This window comes from Procambarus clarkii, chromosome 25, assembly GCF_040958095.1.
Source record: "Procambarus clarkii isolate CNS0578487 chromosome 25, FALCON_Pclarkii_2.0, whole genome shotgun sequence".
NCBI classification, from domain to species: Eukaryota; Metazoa; Arthropoda; class Malacostraca; order Decapoda; family Cambaridae; genus Procambarus; species Procambarus clarkii.
Window position 1 is genome coordinate 25,192,018 of NC_091174.1, and position 23,417 is coordinate 25,215,434.

General features: G+C 43.3%; 1 protein-coding gene across 1 annotated transcript; it reads left to right on the plus strand.

Annotated features, from left to right (window-relative positions):
- Positions 1-133: 133 nt before the first annotated feature.
- Positions 134-21,955, plus strand: LOC138368472 (uncharacterized). The gene is made up of 4 exons (XM_069330990.1): positions 134-268; positions 7,226-11,664; positions 20,402-20,595; positions 21,849-21,955. Exons 1-4 carry the CDS (start codon positions 134-136, stop codon positions 21,953-21,955), a joined length of 4,875 nt encoding a protein of 1,624 aa, XP_069187091.1.
- Positions 21,956-23,417: the final 1,462 nt, after the last annotated feature.

Below are 23,417 nucleotides of genomic sequence, written 5' to 3' on the forward strand. Positions count from 1 at the left end.
GGTGAAAGAAAGTCTGCCCAATTATTTCTTTCCGGCGCCCGGGATCGAACCCGGGACCATAGGGTCACGCGTCCAGTGTTCTGTCCGCTCAGCCTCCGGCTCCTGTACAAAAGGAGGGAGGGTAAGTTTCAGCATGTCTGCTGGGGCAGGCATCGTTGAATTTGAGGAACAGTTCGTCCCAGCTCAACACGTGGTTCTTATTCAAGGAATGATGCCTGCGCTTGTCAATGCCACACTTTCCTGTAAACAGGAAGACTTTAATCGAGTCGTTAGAGTTCAGACCGAAGTCCTTGTTCAACAATATTTTGTGTTCCACACAGTTGGAAATTGAAATTAAAAGGCTTCAACAGCATCACTTTGGACTCAGTTTTGTTTAATTTCACCTTTACTAGCCTCGTCAAAATTCAACTTCTGCACTTGGACAAAAGCAACGTTTGCAATGTTGTTGAGTTCTACCCGCCCGGTGGCGCAGTGGCGCGGGCCATCTGTCTAGATTCGATTCCTGGCCATCCTGGAGTTTTGTCTGAGTAACAATTTTTAACTGTTCGCCTCTGTTTACCCGGCACTAAATGGTTATCTGGTTGTTACCGATTGACGGATCGCGTTCGAGGGAAAACTAATGTGCAAAATGTACCAAGGAATATGGGAAGGAAAAGGTCTCAGCCTGCTAACAGGAGTCAGGCGTCGCCTGTTCCTGTACTCACCGGTGTAAAAGTTATAAACTTCCAGATAACTAATAATCATTTAATCGCCCTCAGTTTGCCACCCATGCAAGTCCTCCTCGTCTGTTGCTAGTGATTGACATGTATTTTTAATTATAACAGGGATTTAAACCCTTCTTGGACGACTCTGCTTTACCATGGAGTGTCTTTTCATCACAGGACAAGTTAGATTTTTCTTGCCCTTCTTTAAATAGCCCATTTGCAAAAAGAATTTTATTGAAGAAAAGGTTAAGTTATAAGATGTTATCTTCGAGGCTTACATGTTTATCCTTAAGGCATGATATTTATAATTTTATTGTCAGCATCTTGTCTAAATTCTCAGCTATATTGTTTAAGGTTTCAGTGTGTGCCATCAGCGCCAAGCAGACCTCTTACAGAGCTTCGGTAGACGTCATTAAGTATGACGTGGCGCCACTGCCTGTACATGGAGATCAATCTTGGTAAGAGAAGAGCACACCAACACGCCTGATCACCGTCCTCTTCATGGCTCCACATAACACAATGCTCTCTGCATAATAATGAGACATCAGGGAACCTTGATGACAGCGCCCTAGCACTATGCAATAAAACTTTAGCATCTAAATATATAGGAGTAGCCATTAGTAAATTGTGGAGCCTAGCTTGACCCGTGATGGTACGATGCTTGAAGAGTATGAAGATTAATTAATTATGGGGAACAATGGCTTAATCAAAGCTGTACGATCTATGTTGGGTTACCTTACCGCATGTCATGAGAAGGGGATAAAATGGCCGCATTCCTTGTCCCCTTTGGTAACGCGATGCAGCTGCTCACAAGCTTTCCCAACCCGTCCTCAGACCAAGTCCATTCCATCCAGCGGTCGACCCCAAAGACGCATTCATAAATTTTACCATGTTTTTTATTCAAAATAGGAATTTTCTCAAACATAAATTAAAATGGTGATATATTAGCATATTGTGCATATTTAGGCATAGGTTAGGTTAGGTTAGGTGTTTAGGTTCTGTTGGCGATTATTTGTATTTGTAGTACGTGGGTGAAGCATTTATAGCGTTATGGTTCGAACAAAATTCGTCAGTGAAGCACTTGTTCAGGAAGTGTTCGAACATCAACTGTTGTGAGTCGTGTCTAAACCGTTTTTGATGTGCATTAGGAAGTGATGTGGTCCCCACCATATCACTTCCTAATGTATTCCATTTGTCAACTATTCTGACACTAAAAAGTTCTTTCTAATGTCTCTGTGGCTCATTTGGGCACTCAATTTCCACCTGTGTACCCTAGTGCTTGTGCCCCTTGTGTTAAATAGCCTGTCTTTGTCTACCCTGTCAATTCCTTTGAGAATCTTGTATGTGGTGATCATGTCCCCCATAATTCTTCTGTCTTCCAGCGACGTGAGGTTTAATCCCCGTAGTCTCTCATCGTAGCTCATACCTCTCAGTTCGGGTACTAGTCTAGTGGCCTATCTTTGATCCTCTTCCAGTTTAGGCTTATGCTTGACTAGATACGGACTCCATGCTGAAACTCCTTACTCCTGGATTGGTCTGACATATGTGGAATACAAAGTTCAAAATGATACCTTACACAAGTTTCTAAAGGACGTTCTTATGTTGGCCCACCTGGCATATACGGCTGAAGTTATTCTTTTGATATGGGCTTCAGGGTCTTTCGTGATATCAAACCCTAAGTCTTTCTCTCTCTCTCTCTCTCTCTCTCACTCTCTCTCTTGAAGAATTTCATCTCCAAAATGATACCTTATATCTGGCTTCCTGTTCCCTACACCTATCTTCATTACATCACATTTGCTTGGGTTAAACTCTAATAACCATTTATTCGACCATTCCTTCAGTTTGTCCAGGTCTTCTTGAAGCTTAAATTAGTCCTCCTCTGTGTTAATCCTTTTCATAATTTTGGTGTCGTCAGCAAACATTGCGAGGAATGAGTTTGTACCCTCTGGGAGATAATTTACATATATAAGAAACGGTATAGGTCCGAGTACAGAGCCCTGGGGGATTCCACTGGTGACTTCACGCAAGTCTCACCCCTCACTGTAACTCTCTGCTTTCTATGGCTTAGGTACACCCTTATCCACTGGAGTACCTTACCACTTACTCCTGCCTGTCTCTCCCGCTTATGTACCAGCCTTTTATCGGGTACTGTGTCAAAAGCTTTCCGACAGTCCAAGAAAAGGCAGTCCGCTCAGCCTTTTCTTTCTTGCTTAATCTTTGTCACCTGGATGGGAGGGCCTATGAAGGGGGACCTGGGGGATCTGGGTTGTGCGGGGGCTGGGAGGATCCGGTACAGGGAGGGAGGTGTTGGGGGGAGGGGTTGAGGAGATTAGAGAGCTTGGGGTGGGGGGTGGAGGAGGCTTGGGGGGTGGGAGAGAGGGGAGGCTTGGGGAAGTGGGTGAGAGGGGGAGGCTTTGGGGAGTGTGGGAGAAGAGGAGCCTTGGAGGGGTGTGGGTGCAGGGAAGTTTGTTGAGATGGGAAGGAATGGAGAGCTTGGGGGGGGGGCATAACAGAGAGGAGGTCTTTGGGGTGAGGTTGGGGGAAAGGGAGTGCTGAGTGGGTTGAGGAAGAAGGGAGGGCTTAGGTGAGTGGGGGAGAAGGAAGGGCTCAGGCGGGTGGGGGATACTGGAGAGTTTTTTGAGGGCGGAGGATGGAGGGCTTGGGGGTGGGGGAGAAGGGAGGGTATGGAGGATTAGGGAGGGTTTGGGAGGGTGGGGGAGATGGGAGATCCTGGGGAGGGGGGGATTGGGTGGAGGACACCCAGGGTGGGCACTTTGGGCACCAGGCACTTTGGGCAGGTAGGGCATCTATTGGGTGGAGGATGGGGGAGGAGATTCTCTCACTGTGTCTGTTGAGCTCCTTGTGGAGGGTTCCCCTACTCCCCTCTGCGATTGTAGGGCTCAGGGTTGTGGCTCCCTGATTCCTTTCTCTCTTCCCCTGCACTCCCTCCTTGCGGCTGTTGCCCTCTCTCTTGTCCCTTGTCATATCCCTCTGAAGGAATACTTTTTTTAACTTTTGTACATTTGCTAGTCCGCTCTTCGTTGCTAACATGTCCTCTTTTGTTCTCTCACTTGTGAATATCACCTTTATCAGTCGGTCTCTGTCTTTGTTGTACCGTTTGATCCTGAAAACCTTCTCAATATTTTGGTCAGTCCTGTCTTTAAGGATCTCATTAACTTCATTTTTTTCTTTGTCTCTCCTGTCCACTGGACCGGTCCCTGTTTGCTCCTTAATACCTACTATTAATATTGCTCCTTTCCGCTCTATCAGCTGGCTAGTACATTTGGATGCTTCCTGAGAAGAAACTACTTCCATGGCAACTTCCCTAACTGCAGACCTAGCTTCAGGGCTCTTTTTAAGCATTGGCCCATATTTCTTGATGCTTCTATATTGGTGCAGAGTCTTGAAGTGGGTAGAATATAATTGTGCATTAATTGGCTGTTGATTGCTGGTGTCGACTTCTTAATGTGTAGTGCCTCGCAGATATCAAGCCGCCTGCTATCGCTGTATCTATCGATGATTTCCATGTTTTTTGTTAAGACTTCTCTGGTGATGGTCTGGTTGTGAGAGATTATATGTTCCTTGATGGAGCCCTGTTGTTTATGCATTGTTAATCGCCTTGAAAGAGATGTTGTTGTCTTGCCTATATACTGAATTCTTTGAGGCTTACAGTCCCCAAGTGGGCATTTGAAGGCAAAGACGACATTGGTCTCTTTTAAAGCGTTCTGCTTTGTGTCTGGAGAGTTTCTCATGAGTAAGTTGGTGGTTTTCTTGGTTTTATAGTAAATCGTCAATTGTATCTTCTGATTTTCGTCTGTAGGGATAACGTTCCTGTTAACAATATCTTTCAGGACCCTTTCCTCCGTTTTATGAGCTGTCAAAAAGAATTTCCTGTAAAATAGTCTAATAGGGGTACAAGTGTTGTGTTAGTTGACTCTTCAGAGGTTCCATGGCGTTTCACCTTTCTTTTTATGATGTTTTCGACGAAACCATTGGAGAAGTAGTTGTTGACTAGGACCTGCCTTACCCTACAGAGTTCTTCATCGACTGGCTTCCATCCTGAGCTGTGGCTGAGAACACGGTCGACGTAAGCATTGACAACACTACTCTTGTATCTGTCTGGGCAGTCGCTGTTGGCATTGAGGCACATTCCTATGTTTGTTTCCTTAGTGTAGACTGCAGTGTGGAAACCTCCGCTCCTTTCTATGACTGTTACATCTAGAAAGGGCAGCTTCTCATCCTTCTCCATCTCGTAAGTGAAACTCAACACAGAATTCCACTCAAATGCCTCCTTCAGCTCCTGCAGATGTCTGACATCAGGTACCTGTGTTAAAATGTCGTCAACATACCTGCAGTATATGGCAGGTTTCAAGTTCATCTCAACTAAGACCTTCTGTTCGATGGTACCCATGTAGAAGTTCGCAAACAGGACACCTAGGGGAGAACCCATGGCGACCCCATCTACTTGTTTATACATGTGCTCATCAGGGCTCAAGAAGGGTGCCTCTTTAGTACAAGCTTGGAGTAGTTTCCTTAGAATGTTTTCTGGTATGTCAAGAGGAGTACAGGCCGGATCAAGATACACTCTGTCCGCTATCATTCCGATTGTTTCATCCACAGGTACGTTGGGAAACAGGGATTCTACGTCCAATGAGGCTCTTATCCCTGTGGCCCGTGTTCCTCGCAGTAAGTCAACAAATTCCTTTGGAGACTTCAGGCTGAAAGCACAAGGTACATAAGGAGTCAGCAAGCCGTTGCAAATGGCGTGTTTACAGGTTACAGTTGTGTGTGTAAACTAAAGTCTTTGGAAATGTAATAGGTAATTTCGAAACTCCTTCAGGCATCGCATCAGACTAGAAATAAAAATGAATTTTGGAGAATTGATTTTTCAATTACCATTGACAGTAAAAAAAACATAAGAAATATTGAGAAAATTTGTGTTAAAATTATTCATCCTACTTTTCGGTCATATTTAACAACATATGTTTACAAGAAAGATATATATATATATATATATATATATATATATATATATATATATATATATATATATATATATATATATATATATATATATATATATATGTCGTACCTAGTAGCCAGAACGCACTTCTCGGCCTACTACTATGCAAGGCCCGATTAATTATATATATATATATATATATATATATATATATATATATATATATATATATATATATATATATATATATATATATATATATATATATATATGTATATAAAGAGAAACTGACAGACCGTGAGACAGACACAGGAAACAGACAGTTGCAACTAGGGAAAGGAAAAAAAATAAAAATAAGAAAGAAAGAGAGAGAGAGAGAGAGAGAGAGAGAGAGAGAGAGAGAGAGAGAGAGAGAGAGAGAGAGAGAGAGAGAGAGAGAGAGAGAGAGAGAGAGAGAGAGAGAGAGAGAGAGAGAGAGAGAGAGAGAGAGAGAGAGAGAGAGAGAGAGAGAGAGAGAGAAGACAAGAGAGAGAATACATGCATTTTCTCACGCTCTTTGTGTTCTGGTCATCAAAGCAATCTGCATATTCATGGATGAATTTGTCTGCCAGTCTAAATCTTACCGTCGCGGCTAACCCGCTTCGTTTACTGTTTTGTGAGCTAGGGAGAGACTTGCCACCCGTCCCACCTATATTTTTTTCATGGTTTCTGTTGGTTGTTTCCTCAAGCCAAGGGCGGGGCCGGCCCGTGAGAGCTGTAACCTGCTCACTCTCACTCATGTCTCTGGCGTCACTCACAGCGTCTCATTCCTGGTGCCGTAAGGTTGGTGCTTCACCATCTTAAGCCTTTACCACACGCTTATCATCAAAATCATCAAAATCTAGGCTATCCGTCGCACTCTTATATGTACATGGAAAAAATTTCACATTATTCAAGATTAATTAATTCTAACGTTATTTATTTTAATAGTGGTTATCTTACTTCCTAATGTATTCTTCTCAATATACTTAAGCCAACAACTTTACATGCAAATAATTGGCCACGTATCCAAAACATCTTAGCAATCTCTAAACATAAACCAATTTATAATATGTAAAAATAATAATCCAAATTCATATTTAAGAAAATATAGATATATATTGCACAATACAAAAAGATTTTTTTTTTTTTTTTTTTTTTTTCGAAAAGGGAAGGGAGTACCACCTGTGGCTGGGAGAAGGGGGACCCATAGCCTCGCAGGAAACCACACATAACGCATTGGAGGGAATGTAGGTCCCCTCCAATACAGTTTCTGTGTGCTTTTCTCCTACCACCCCCTTCCCTTTTTTTTTCCCCCTTCAAGAAACAGAAAAGAAAAAGAACATCATATATATTTTTGTTATCTACCACAGTCTGGTAGAACATTTAAGGTGATTCACTTCCTGTAACATTCATAGTGCAGCCCGTCGTCATCAACAAAAACCAGACGCTCGTTAATCCAGCCACCAAACCTCACGGTTCGTAAACAACAGTTTACACACGAATCACAACGGATGACGTATGTAGTTTTCTCGTGCAGTGTACCAATGACGACCTCTGTTCGAGCCGCAAGTCCGTACGCGTCACTCACGCCCTACATGCACAGTCCGTCACCCACGTACTACAAGCACAGTCCGTCACCCACGCCCTACAAGCACAGTCCGTCACCCACGTACTACAAGCACAGTCCGTCACCCACGTACTACAAGCACAGTCCGTCACCCACGTACTACAAGCACAGTCCGTCACCCACGCACTACAAGCACAGTCCGTCACCCATGCACTACAAGCACAGTCCGTCACCCACGCACTACAAGCACAGTCCGTCACCCACGCACTACAAGCACAGTCCGTCACCCACGCACTACAAGCACAGTCCGTCACCCATGCACTACAAGCACAGTCCGTCACCCACGCACAAGAAGCACAGTCCGTCACCCATGCACTACAAGCACAGTCCGTCACCCACGCACTACAAGCACAGTCCGTCACCCACGCACTACAAGCACAGTCCGTCACCCATGCACTACAAGCACAGTCCGTCACCCATGCACTACAAGCACAGTCCGTCACCCATGCACTACAAGCACAGTCCGTCACCCACGCACAAGAAGCACAGTCCGTCACCCATGCACTACAAGCACAGTCCGTCACCCACGCACTACAAGCACAGTCCGTCACCCACGCACTACAAGCACAGTCCGTCACCCATGCACTACAAGCACAGTCCGTCACCCATGCACTACAAGCACAGTCCGTCACCCACGCACTACAAGCACAGTCCGTCACCCACGCACTACAAGCACAGTCCGTCACCCATGCACTACAAGCACAGTCCGTCACCCACGCACTACAAGCACAGTCCGTCACCCACGCACTACAAGCACAGTCCGTCACCCACGCACTACAAGCACAGTCCGTCACCCACGCACTTCAAGCACAGTCCGTCACCCACGCACTACAAGCACAGTCCGTCACCCACGTACTACATGCACAGTCCGTCACCCACGTACTACATGCACAGTCCGTCACCCACGTACTACATGCACAGTCTGTCACCCACGTACTACATGCACAGTTCGTCACCCACGTACTACAAGCACAGTCCGTCACCCACGTACTACAAGCACAGTCCGTCACCCACGTACTACATGCACAGTCCGTCACCCACGTACTACATGCACAGTTCGTCACCCACGTACTTCAAGCACAGTTCGTCACCCACGTACTACATGCACAGTCCGTCACCCACGTACTACAAGCACAGTTCGTCACCCACGTACTACAAGCACAGTCCGTCACCCACGTACTACAAGCACAGTTCGTCACCCACGTACTACAAGCACAGTCCGTCACCCACGTACTACATGCACAGTCCGTCACCCACGTACTACATGCACAGTCCGTCACCCACGCACTACAAGCACAGTCCGTCACCCACGCACTACAAGCACAGTCCGTCACCCACGCACTACAAGCACAGTCCGTCACCCACGCACTACAAGCACAGTCCGTCACCCTCGCACAACAAGCACAGTCCGTCACCCACGCACTACAAGCACAGTCCGTCACCCACGCACTACAAGCACAGTCCGTCACCCACGCACTACAAGCACAGTCCGTCACCCACGCACAAGAAGCACAGTCCGTCACCCACGCACTACAAGCACAGTCCGTCACCCACGCACTACAAGCACAGTCCGTCACCCACGCACTACAAGCACAGTCCGTCACCCACGCACTACAAGCACAGTCCGTCACCCACGCACAAGAAGCACAGTCCGTCACCCACGCACAAGAAGCACAGTCCGTCACCCATGCACTACAAGCACAGTCCGTCACCCACGCACTACAAGCACAGTCCGTCACCCACGCACTACAAGCACAGTCCGTCACCCATGCACTACAAGCACAGTCCGTCACCCACGCACTACAAGCACAGTCCGTCACCCACGCACTACAAGCACAGTCCGTCACCCACGCACTACAAGCACAGTCCGTCACCCACGCACTACAAGCACAGTCCGTCACCCACGCACTACAAGCACAGTCCGTCACCCACGTACTACATGCACAGTCCGTCACCCACGTACTACATGCACAGTCCGTCACCCACGTACTACATGCACAGTCTGTCACCCACGTACTACATGCACAGTTCGTCACCCACGTACTACAAGCACAGTCCGTCACCCACGTACTACAAGCACAGTCCGTCACCCACGTACTACATGCACAGTCCGTCACCCACGTACTACATGCACAGTTCGTCACCCACGTACTACAAGCACAGTTCGTCACCCACGTACTACATGCACAGTCCGTCACCCACGTACTACAAGCACAGTTCGTCACCCACGTACTACAAGCACAGTCCGTCACCCACGTACTACAAGCACAGTTCGTCACCCACGTACTACAAGCACAGTCCGTCACCCACGTACTACATGCACAGTCCGTCACCCACGTACTACATGCACAGTCCGTCACCCACGCACTACAAGCACAGTCCGTCACCCACGCACTACAAGCACAGTCCGTCACCCACGCACTACAAGCACAGTCCGTCACCCACGCACTACAAGCACAGTCCGTCACCCTCGCACAAGAAGCACAGTCCGTCACCCACGCACTACAAGCACAGTCCGTCACCCACGCACTACAAGCACAGTCCGTCACCCACGCACTACAAGCACAGTCCGTCACCCACGCACAAGAAGCACAGTCCGTCACCCACGCACAACAAGCACAGTCCGTCACCCACGCACTACAAGCACAGTCCGTCACCCACGCACTACAAGCACAGTCCGTCACCCACGCACTACAAGCACAGTCCGTCACCCACGCACAAGAAGCACAGTCCGTCACCCACGCACAAGAAGCACAGTCCGTCACCCATGCACTACAAGCACAGTCCGTCACCCACGCACTACAAGCACAGTCCGTCACCCACGCACTACAAGCACAGTCCGTCACCCACGCACTACAAGCACAGTCCGTCACCCACGCACAAGAAGCACAGTCCGTCACCCACGCACTACAAGCACAGTCCGTCACCCACGCACTACAAGCACAGTCCGTCACCCACGCACTACAAGCACAGTCCGTCACCCACGCACAAGAAGCACAGTCCGTCACCCACGCACTACAAGCACAGTCCGTCACCCACGCACTACAAGCACAGTCCGTCACCCACGCACTACAAGCACAGTCCGTCACCCACGCACTACAAGCACAGTCCGTCACCCACGCACAAGAAGCACAGTCCGTCACCCACGCACAAGAAGCACAGTCCGTCACCCATGCACTACAAGCACAGTCCGTCACCCACGCACTACAAGCACAGTCCGTCACCCACGCACTACAAGCACAGTCCGTCACCCATGCACTACAAGCACAGTCCGTCACCCACGCACTACAAGCACAGTCCGTCACCCACGCACTACAAGCACAGTCCGTCACCCACGCACTACAAGCACAGTCCGTCACCCACGCACTTCAAGCACAGTCCGTCACCCACGCACTACAAGCACAGTCCGTCACCCACGTGCTACATGCACAGTCCGTCACCCACGTACTACATGCACAGTCCGTCACCCACGTACTACATGCACAGTCTGTCACCCACGTACTACATGCACAGTTCGTCACCCACGTACTACAAGCACAGTCCGTCACCCACGTACTACAAGCACAGTCCGTCACCCACGTACTACATGCACAGTCCGTCACCCACGTACTACATGCACAGTTCGTCACCCACGTACTACAAGCACAGTTCGTCACCCACGTACTACATGCACAGTCCGTCACCCACGTACTACAAGCACAGTTCGTCACCCACGTACTACAAGCACAGTCCGTCACCCACGTACTACAAGCACAGTTCGTCACCCACGTACTACAAGCACAGTCCGTCACCCACGTACTACATGCACAGTCCGTCACCCACGTACTACATGCACAGTCCGTCACCCACGCACTACAAGCACAGTCCGTCACCCACGCACTACAAGCACAGTCCGTCACCCACGCACTACAAGCACAGTCCGTCACCCACGCACTACAAGCACAGTCCGTCACCCTCGCACAAGAAGCACAGTCCGTCACCCACGCACTACAAGCACAGTCCGTCACCCACGCACTACAAGCACAGTCCGTCACCCACGCACTACAAGCACAGTCCGTCACCCACGCACAAGAAGCACAGTCCGTCACCCACGCACTACAAGCACAGTCCGTCACCCACGCACTACAAGCACAGTCCGTCACCCACGCACTACAAGCACAGTCCGTCACCCACGCACTACAAGCACAGTCCGTCACCCACGCACAAGAAGCACAGTCCGTCACCCACGCACAAGAAGCACAGTCCGTCACCCATGCACTACAAGCACAGTCCGTCACCCACGCACTACAAGCACAGTCCGTCACCCACGCACTACAAGCACAGTCCGTCACCCACGCACTACAAGCACAGTCCGTCACCCACGCACTACAAGCACAAACAATCGTCAACAGAACCTAACTTAACCCCGGTTATACATTGAATTTTATTGTATAATATTATTATTTTTTTATATATGAAAGCAAACTTATTTTTATTGGACAGGATGTTAAAGTGGATGAATGCATTTCGGGGAGCGGCCGCACCTCTAATGAGGCTAGCCTAAGAAAGGGTTGCATAATGGGTCATCTAGAGGTTATCTTGAGATGATTTCGGGGCTTTTTTAGTGTCCCCGCGGCCCGGTCCTCGACCAGGCCTCCACCCCCAGGAAGCAGCCCGTGTCAGCTGACTAACACCCAGGTACCTATTTTACTGCTAGGTAGCAGGGGCATAGGGTGAAAGAAACTCTGCCCATTGTTTCTCGCTGGCGCCTGGGATCGAACCCAGGACCACAGGATCACAAGTCCAGCGTACTGTCCGCTCGGCCGACCGGCTCACTGGGTCAGCCTGTTCTCATGAACAGTGACCAAATGCTCATTACTCCAGTCACCAAATCCCTTGTTTATGAATGATGAACACCATTTATACGATCCGTCCTCAGGCGGTGTTCATACCATCCCGCAGCCGACCCCAAAGACGAATGCATCACCTTAAACATGCTGCTCATCTATATAAATACAAATGGAAATGTTCGTTTGTTCAAAATCGTTAATCTCCGAAAGTTCTTCACCGATTGCCTTGAAAATTTTACACAATGTTCCATTCGCATCCGAGCGGGTTTTTATATACATACTATATTGATGTTAAGTCTGTGACGGGAAAAAAACACGCATTTAAAAAAAAAAAAACTGTGATTTTCGGGAGTTTTTCATGTGAGACAAATCATCGAAACCTCTTCACCGATTGCTTTGAAATTTTGACACGATGTTGCATTCGAATAGGCGCGTGTTTTTATATTCTTACTATATACATGCCTTACCTGTGATAGGAAAAACATATTTAAAAAAAAACAGTGCCATCTGTTGGTCGTAGGAGCAACACACGCTTTAATCTCCCAAAGTTCTTCACCGATTGCTTTTAATTTCTGACACAACGTTCCATTCAAATATACGCGTGTTTGTGTATACCTACTATATAGATGCCACACCTGTGACAGGTAAAAACCTGTTTTTTTTTAACAGCGCCATCTGTTGCACGTAATTGCAAACCACCCTCTATAATATATATGTTACGAATTCCATCTCAATGTTTCTGATTGCACGGATAAATTTAATTTTCCTTGATTTCGATTTATTTTAATTTTTATTGAATTATTTTGTGTGACATTGTGTCGGAATTGAACTGTGCTGTTTACCATACCGTTCATTTCGTAAGTATAAGTATAGATGCCGCACCTGTGACAGGTAAAAATGTTTTTTTAAGAAACAGCGCCATCTGTTGTACGTATGAGCCACACACGCTATACTAAATATGTTACAATTTCAATGCAATGTTTTCAATTGCATTGACATTAAATTTTCATACATTTCGATTTATTTTCATTTTGATTTAATTATTTTGTGTGACATTGCATTGGAATTGAGCGATGTTGTTTGCCATTTCGTTCATTTCGTGAGTATAAGTATAGATGTCACACTTGTGACAGGTAAAAACATGATTTAAGAAAGAAAAAAGGCGCCATCTGTTGCACGTAAGAGAAATTCACGCTACACTAAATATGTTTTGATTCCATTTCAATGTTTTCGATTTCATTGATAAATTGAATTTTCATAGATTTTTTAATTATTTTCATTTTGATTTAATTATTTTGTGTTACATTGCGTTGGAATTCAGTTGTGTTGTTTACCATACCGTTCATTTCGTAGGTATAGTTTATTTTTTTTATTTTTCATATCGTTTTTTAATTGTTTTTCTTATATTTCAGTGTTGGGAATTTCAGATCAATTGATGGTCCCAATTTTCTGAGGGAAACATCAGATCATTTGGGAATGCATCGGACGAAGAGGTGTGGAATGGCGGGAAGGACGATCGAACGGGAGTGGGGGACAGGGGGGAGGACGAGGGGACAGGGGGGAGGACGAGGGGACAGGGGAGGGGGGTAATGGTGGGGGAGGACTAGGGGACGGGGGAGTTGGGTATGGTGGGGACGAGGAGAAGGGGGAATGGAGATTGGTGGGGGAGGACAAGGGAACAGGGAATTGGGGGGATAGTAAGAGAGGATAAGAGGATGGGGGATGGGGTAAATGGTAGGGAGGACGAGGGGACAAGGGAGTGGGGAGACGGTAGAGAGGACGAGAGGACTGTGAAGTGGGAAATGGTTAGGTTGACGAGGGGATTGTGGAGTGGTGGATGGTGGGGAGGACATAGGGATAGGGGAGGGAGGAAATGGTGGGGAGGACGAGGGGACGGGCGAGTAGGGAATGGTTGTGAGGACGAGGGGGATGGGGGAATGAGGAATGGTTGGGAGGACATGGGAATGGGAAGAGGGGGGAATGGTGAGAAGTACTGGGAGACAGGGAGAGGGTTGTTGAGCCACAGCAACGCGTGGCCGGGTACAGCTAGTATAAGATAAGAATTTTCTCAAATATAAATTAATATTATTATATATTAGAACATTCTGTATATTAAGACATAGGTTAGGTCAACAGCGAAGTATTTTTCGAGAAGTGTTCGAACGTCATGAGTTGTGATTCGCACTCACCAAGTTATACTCACTTTGTTCTGCTTGCGGGTGTTGTGCTTTGTCTCTTTGGTCCCGCTTCTCTACTGTCAATCAAATGGTGAAAACGCACACACACTTTACACGAGAAAAAAGTCGTGTATAAGTGTTATTCTTGCATAAAAAGCATGCAGGCACTGCATGGATTTAACATTTGCCTCAGATCTAAAAGTTGCAGCTGCTGAATTATGTCACTATACATTATCTGTATTGCTTCAGCTCTAAACGTTTTCTTTATCTGTGCAACAACATCAGATTATCTGCATAAAGAAAACTTCAAAAGGACTTTTGGGCCTGTTAAGCAGCTCCAAACTTTCTTCAATATGTTCAATAAATCAAGAACCCTATTTCAAGGTCACTATTTATCTAGGTCTTTAATGAATCTAATTTGATCTAATTTGCATTATTAGTTCCATGTTTTAGATAGTGTTCATATGCTCAGAGAGTAAGTAAAAACTTGTAATAAAATGCTGTGTAAAGACAGAAACAGCATTGGTGTATCATATTTACGTAGCTGGGCAATCAGTCCTCTGTCTAAATCATTTATATGTATGGTAAGTATCAGAGGGGCCAAGACAAAGCCCTGACACATTCCTAGGGTTGCGAACTAAATTTTCAGTTTAACATCCAGAAATATCATGAAAACATCTAGGAATATATAGATTTTCAGTTGTACATCTAAAATTGTTTTTTAAAATATATTTTACGTATTAATAATCCTGCATCACGGTTTATGAAAATATAAATAATGATACTGAAATTTAATGATAAAATAAAGAATAATAATGGTACTTACTTTTATATTTCTATATTAAGCAAAACCAAACATCATCATCTAAGATGGTCCAAGTTGAGAAGAAACTTCAAGATCTTTTTTATATTTAGTTATTGTTCTGATGTCATTCAATACCTTGGACGGAAGTTCGTAGAGTTGCAACATTTCTCAAATCATGTATAAACTGAATTTGACAACAAAATGAGATATAGCCGTTTTAATTCTATTATATCTCTCAGTGTGAATTTTATGTAGTTCATCAAGCTGAATCCTTGTTCTGTTCCAGCATTTGAATGCGGTAAAATAAACACAGAGTTGGTGGCACATTTGCTCATGTCTTCATATGGATTTGAACCAGCGGCGGCATCTTTAAGTTGGAGAACTTTTTTCCAGGAGAAGTTTGTATCTGTTTAATTATTCCAGTCAATCTAATATATTTTTGCTAATTGGTATTTAACATTAGCTATTGTTTCATGTGAAGCACCTAAGCACTTCATGTTGTCACAAATTGATGAGATAGCTTTGCTTGGCTGCACATATTGTTTGGTCAGAGGAGAGATGTTTCCCCAACTTTAATATGATCAGGCTGCCTCTGCTTCACCTCCTGAAAGACACATAAGATAAAACTTTGACATCGATCTCTCAAATTATATTTTTCACTTAATGTAATAAGTTTACTGGTTCTTAATTCATAAAATTTTGCATTAAAGCGATAGCCCAGGTAACGCTTTAGGTTCAAATATTCAATAATATTGCAAGTGAGAAGGTGAAAATTGAAGGTAGGAAGCACAATCTTCTTTCCAATTGATCTAATAAGCAGAAGATCATCAAGCAACTTTTCTTTATCAAAGATTTTTTACAAATAATTTGTGCGACTCTTTGTATTTCACTATGTATGGGTTGCATAAAAAGTAGAAATGCAAGATTTATTGGTCAGAATACATATCAAAGAGAATTTGAACCGTGTAGCAACTCTCACTTTCTCTAGGTTTCTTAAAATGAGCCTTCAGTACTTGCCATTGTTCAGTTATTCGACCGACATCTGTTTGAATAGACAGCCGCCTTGTCTTTTGAATAGACAGCCGCCTTGTTCACAGTTATCACATATTTTAGTGAATATGTTCGACCATGAGAGATTCATTTACCGTTTATACTCAACATGTCTAACAGAGACGTAAGACAACAATTTATGGGTTTCTGCATGTTTCTATTCCAACAAGGCTCTTCAAGTCCTTTTTCTATTCGAAGATAATAATTCTCTCTTCAATACTCTCAGAATTACATTTTTAAGCAGAACCAGATCAAGATATGTTCACGCAACATTTTAATGATTTTTACTGCAGTAAATATTGGCCACTCATAATCACTTCTGAAATGAAATGTCGTTAGAATCATCTATCAAATAATTGTACTAGCAATTAATTACATCATTAATCAGCTCCTGCTCAAAATGGCGACACAAACCATTCGCTATGATATTACTAGACTGTGCGATGCTCCTTCAAATCTGTCAAAATTATACAGTCATCAATATTGTTTGTGGACAGACCAACTAGACGGTCGCAGTTCCTTAGTGTAGGATAACAAGTGCGTGGTAATTGCTCCTCTCAGCTTTGAAGATTTATGTTCAGCATGTGTGAACATTGCAGTAAGAATTTATTTTTTTATGTAAAGGATTTGCATTGATGTGCTTGTTACTCTGAACGTGATTTTTATAAGTCCTGATATTTTCCTTTTACTTCCGTTTTACAGTACTTACAGCGTGATCTTGTATCATCACCTGGAACACCTATTATCCACTCTTTCAGAAGTTGGTTTTGCAACCACTCCTTTCCAAATTTTGATCGAAATCATTAACGTTGGCATTTTTGTAAAGGGTTATAACCTTTAAATATGCTATTAATATTCTACACAAGAAACTGACAACAAAACAGAATAATCAGTTCATAAAACACTCTTACTTCGTGCCATTACTCAGAAACTCTCACTGTTGTTCTGCCATAAACACCACTAGGTATCGGCGGGGGGAGGGGGGGGGGATAACTATTGTCTAGTTATCAGAAATCTCCCCTGATAAAATAATATAATAACCTTTACTTCTGCAATCAATCAATCAAAGGACAATAGAGTGCACACTGGAGAGTCTCGCTGTATTCGTCTTACGTATGGAGAAGTTGCTCAACGTCACCTTATCTTGGGAATCGGGTCAACTCTGGCCTATTTGTCCTGCGTACACACCCCACTGAGCCACTATGACTTACCCTCACTCTCCTTGCATTTGGAAGACCTCCTAACAGTTCCCCTTTATATTATATCTGGTGCCTATCAATCTGCAACTGTTTCTTTCTCACTCTCTCTAAAAATTCCTCACCAGGACACGTACAAAGGCAAGGTGTCTACAGACAAACATTTATTAAAAAAACACAAAGAATAAAGAAACAATAGCATATTGTCATCAGGTTCCACAAACTAACATCACGCTTATATAATACTAGTGCTCCAGCAAATACAGTAAAGGAGAATGCTGCTTTAATTCTTCACCAGCAATCTCTTGCCCCTCTCTCGCATTCTGGGCTAGGCAACTCGCATATAAATGAATTCACACAAGAAAATACTAAATGCTCTCACCTTGTACTGCGTCGTTCACATCATATGAATTCATGCACTCTCTTGGACAACAACGTAGGGATGCCAGATTTGAGTTGCTGGAAGTCGCGAGCTGAAGAAATAAAAAACACGAATTTGACTATAAAACGAGACAAAATATTTTTGTTAACGATTGATTTCCTTTTCAGAGTACACAGGTCAGCTTATCCTAACAGAAGCCGAAAAGAGTAGTAAGTAGCGAAACATACATAGCTGGCTTTAAGTTTGGGCTACAAGTAGCTCATTTGGGCTAAAAGCAGCCCACTCTGGCGTCCCTGCAATGACGTCAATTTACATCTGTATTTACCTTACTGAGGCCCACAATGAAGCCCATCCGTCAATAGGTCCTCAAATCAGGTAGGTATTCCTGTTGTCCTTTTAATGTTGCTGCTTTTCAAAGTTCCTCTACAAGGCTTCACCACAAATGTATAGTTCCACTGAACCACTGAAGTTCCATTCCACGAGGTCTACCATGTAATATTCTCCAGACACGAAGCACATATTCTACAATTAAAACATAAATATCACACACAGATATATATATATATATATAATATATATATATAATATATATATATAATATATATAATATATATATATATATATATATATATATATATATATATATATATATATATATATATATATATATATATATATATATATATATGTCGTGCCTAGTAGCCAGAACGCACTTCTCAGCCTACTATGCAAGGCCCGATTTGCTTAATAAGCCAAGTTTTCCTGAATTAATATATTTTCTCTAATTTTTTTCTTATGAAATGATAAAGCTACCAATTTCATTATGTATGAGGTCAATTTTTTTTATTGGAGTTAAAATTAACGTAGATATATGACCGAACCTAACCAACCCTACCTAACCTAACCTAACCTATCTTTATAGGTTAGGTTAGGTTAGGTAGCCGAAAAAGTTAGGTTAGGTTAGGTTAGGTAGGTTAGGTAGTCGAAAAACAATTAATTCATGAAAACTTGGCTTATTAGGCAAATTGGGCCTTGCATAGTAGGCTCAGAAGTACGTTCTGGCTACTAGGTACGACATATATATATATATATGTCGTACCTAGTAGCCAGAACGCACTTCTCAGCCTACTATGCAAGGCCCGATTTGTCTAATAAGCCAAGTTTTCATGAATTAATGTTTTTTCGACTACCTAACCTACCTAACCTAACCTAACCAATAAAGATAGGTTAGGTTAGGTTAGGTCGGGTTGGTTAGGTTCGGTCATATATCTACGTTAATTTTAACTCCAATAACAAAAAATTAACCTCATACATAATGATATGGGTAGCTTTATCATTTCATAAGAAAAAAATTAGAGAAAATATATTTATTCAGGAAAACTTGGCTTATTAGGCAAATCGGGCCTTGCATAGTAGGCTGAGAAGTGCGTTCTGGCTACTAGGTACGACATATATATATATATATATATATATATATATATATATATATATATATATATATATATATATATATATATATATATATATATATATATATATATATATATATATATATATATATATGTGGAAAATCCACAGAGAAATATGAAATGAGGTGAACGTTTCGGCTTGTTAAAGCCTTTGTCAACATCAGACTGACTAAGGAGAAGGGAGAAGGGGGAGGATATATAGGCCGGCACCTGACCAACCCATCCCTAGGGAAAGAATTAACCAAAAACAGGTATAGCTTAGCTTAGAATGGTCAAAGAGGATTAAGCGGTCAGAGAATAAGGATGAAAGATTAAAGAAAAGCCTCATGAACACACAATATATGAATATACAATTATATTGAGACATTGTAAGCCTCTCTATCAGAGTTGTTTCTTAAACTGTTGTGCAATATTATAACTTAAAAATGGATCAAGTTTGTACATACCAGTACTAACATTAAGAAGATTTGGACACTGACTGATTAGAGCAGACTCAATCAAATTCCGTTCCACGAAATCCCCACAATTGGTAATGCTTTTTGCCCCATTCCAGTTAATATTGTGATCGCATAAACTCGTATGTAGATACAATGCATTAGACGTTTGGGCAGTTCTAATACTATAAGCATGTTGTGACAACCGCAATTGTAAGGACTTTCCTGTTTGTCCAAGGTACACAGAATCACAATCATTGCAGGGAATCGAATACACACAACCTGCTGTGGCAGGGGAGTTTTTTATTAAATTGGATTTGATCGTACTATTAGTGAACACCAAATTTATATTAAGTTTCTTAAAAATCAGAGACAATTTTTCAAGTCCACTCGCATAAGGTACCACCAATGAGTTAATAATTTTTGGTTTCGCCTTAGGGACGTGATTATAAAACGTACGCTTGGCTTGTACAAACGAGAAATCCAAAAACCTCTTAGGATATTGTAAACTCTTCCCAATTTCATATATTTCATAATATATAATATATAATATATAATATATAATATATATTTCATAAACTCTTGCACTTAATCAACAGAGGCATGTAAGGGAGGGAGGACTAAGGAGCTAAAGAGCAGAGACTGAAAAGAGCATGTTTATATAAGTATTGTAGGTGAGTACACATACACACTACAACTTCTTCCTCAGACACGAAGACATTCAAGATTCTCAATCTTATCCAGACCCTCCAACTTTTATCCAAATGACGTCATCTGGCTGCCGAAGAAAGCACAAACTCAATCTCAACTCAATTTCATCCCAAAGTCAAAAGGAGAAAACCCAGTAGGAATATCTAAACGAGGAAGGGCGGCTGTGTGGTGGCTCCTGACTCCTCCGCAGTCAGATGTGTTGACGCGCATCGCACTCCGCCTGTCAGGTGTGTAAATGTGTTCCACCTCGTCAGTCAGATATGTGTGATGTGCCTCACCGGCTGTCAGAGTAATAAATGTTCGAATGATCGGGAGTGGCGATTTTTGCTTTTCCTTCGGCTGTATTAATGAGAGCTTCACCTTCCCTTCATGTGTGTTGATGAGAGCTTCACCTTCACTTCATGTGTGTTGATGAGAGCTTCACCTTCCCTTCATGTGTGTTGATGAGAGCTTCACCTTCCCTTCATGTGTGTTGATGAGAGCTTCACCTTCACTTCATGTGTGTTGATGAGAGCTTCACCTTCCCTTCATGTGTGTTGATGAGAGCTTCACCTTCCCTTCATGTGTGTTGATGAGAGCTTCTCCTTCCCTTCATGTGTGTTGATGAGAGCTTCTCCTTCCCTTCATGTGTGTTAATGAGAGCTTCACCTTCCCTTCATGTGTGTTGATGAGAGCTTCACCTTCCCTTCATGTGTGTTGATGAGAGCTTCACCTTCACTTCATGTGTGTTGATGAGAGCTTCACCTTCCCTACATGTGTGTTGATGAGAGCTTTACCTTCCCTTCATGTGTGTTGATGAGAGCTTCACCTTCACTTCATGTGTGTTGATGAGAGCTTCACCTTCACTTCATGTGTGTTAATGAGAGCTTCACCTTCACTACATGTGTGTTAATGAGAGCTTCACCTTCCCTTCATGTGTGTTAATGAGAGCTTCACCTTCCCTTCACATGTACCTGGAGTGTACCTGGATGAGGATTTAGGAGTTGGTCTCCCCAAGAACGCCCCGAGACCAGGCTTGACTTGTGAGAGCTTGGTCAAACAAACTGTTGCTTGGAGTGGCCCGCAGGCCAAAATATCCACTACAGCTCCGTTGGTCTGGCACTTCTTGAAGAAAAGTGTCCATTTTTCTGCTTTGAAGATTTCGAATTTTGTTCCGGCAATATTCGTTATACTTGCTGGGATGGAAATGATCAACCGTTGACCTCCGATGATCCTTCAGAGTTCTCTGATTATGCCTATGGCGCCTTCACCCTTTACTGGCTCTTTTCTGCATTTCCTTTCTTATCGTTCTCTCCTGTATGTTGCGATTTGACTGTGTAAATATGAGAACTGTCTTTCCAGTATTTGCCATGTACTGACACCTCTCTCTCTTCTCCTTTCTAGAGAGTACATTTTGAAACTTTGAGACAATCCTTATAATTTCGGTGCGTCTTCGTGTCTATATAAGCTTTAAACGTTCTCTGTAATCCCTCTATTTCAGCATTCTCCAATGCTCTGAAGAGGGAAGTGAGTGTCTTGAGAGTGCAGTTCTTGTCCCGCCTTGAGAGTGCAGTTCTCAAGGCGGGACAGTACAAGTCATTAGAATGAGCATTGCAATGGAAACCAGGATAATTGCTATAAGCGATGCAATGGGAACCAGGGGATGAATTACGAAAAATTTCTCAAAATCCACTATTTTTCTAGCTGATGCTATATTTGTTTGGTTATGTTCCCTAAACGTGTTAAGTCATCAGACATCCATATTTCCTGATACTTTACTTGTTGCTTTGCTACTAAGGACAAATTATGTTTTGTACCTTGTATTTTGTGTAAGGCCTTAATTTTTACCATACCTAAGTACCTGGGATTTATCACTGTTAATCATCATGATATTTTCTGCTGCCCAATCGAAAACTATTAATATCAGCTTGTATTTTTTCAGTGTCTTCTGCATAAATAATTTTCATGTTGATTTTTCTGTCATCTGCAAAAGAATTACATGAAAGTGTGGCTTATATTTTTGTCTATATCTGATATGAGAATAAGGAAATGCATTGGACAAAGATATTGCCTTGAGGTACAGAGCTTTCAGCTGTGCTTGGACTCGACTTTATTTGGCCGACTGTTACACTTTGCGTTCGGTATGACTGAAAATGTTATATCCGTTGCCCAATTTTACCTGTTATTCCTACTGACCTCATTTTATGACTATCACTCCATGGTCACAATTACGAATGGCACGTGCATTGTACGTATATACCTCATCTGCAGTCTGTTTTTCTTTTGATGCATCAATGATTTTGTCATAATGGTCGAGTAGCTGCGAAAGACATAAACTTCCCGATCTAAATCTATGTTGACCTGGGTTGTGGACATCATTGTTTTCCATAAAACTCGAGATCTGTCTCCTGATCTCTCTTTCGAAAAAAAAAGAAATTGTCCCAATCTTCCACTTTCATTTTCTTTATTGGGGTGCTAAACATGTCCTCATACTCCTTTTTTTTAGGATTTTACTCATTTGTTTGTCAGTCACTGTGAATGTACTTTCATTTGTAAGTACAGGTCCAATACTGACGGAGGGTTTCGATTTTGATTTCGCACATGTGAAGTATTTTGGAGTTTTTAATCTCTTGTATGGCTCTGTTCTAATTGCAATTCGTCAATCTCATCCGATTGCTTCAATCTCTGCAATCTCTCTGCCTAAATTACTCATTATATGTAGGGATAGTTCTTCCTTTTCTTCAACAGATTCAATTGCATTACATTTTCCCGTGCTCAATGTATTTCCTTTATCAAACACAACTAAAAACAACTCTCTTGGGGTATTTAAATACTCCGAAATTACCATCTCTTTTAAGGGTCTGAGCAGGTGGTGGAGCGGGTTAAGGCGTACCTGTTATGCCAGTTGCTGGAAGGCTTCTGTGCTGGCTAGGGTTCGAGTCTCCTGGTGGGAAAGTGTTCTAAAGTTGTATACTTCACTCTCGTGTTTAGGAGAGTTGTGCCTTAAGTTCATAGACACAGTGTTCTCCCATATTAACAGGGACTTGATGAAATAAACGTATAAATGACC

Coding starts and splice junctions, on each gene's coding strand:
- LOC138368472 (XM_069330990.1), top strand. CDS start 134: ATGTCTGCTGGGGCAGGCATCGTTGAATTTGAGGAACAGTTCGTCCCA. Junction 269..7,225: donor AGGAAGACTTTAATCGAGTC/GTTAGAGTTCAG, acceptor TTTCTCGTGCAG/TGTACCAATGACGACCTCTG. Junction 20,596..21,848: donor CATCGCACTCCGCCTGTCAG/GTGTGTAAATGT, acceptor CCTCTATTTCAG/CATTCTCCAATGCTCTGAAG.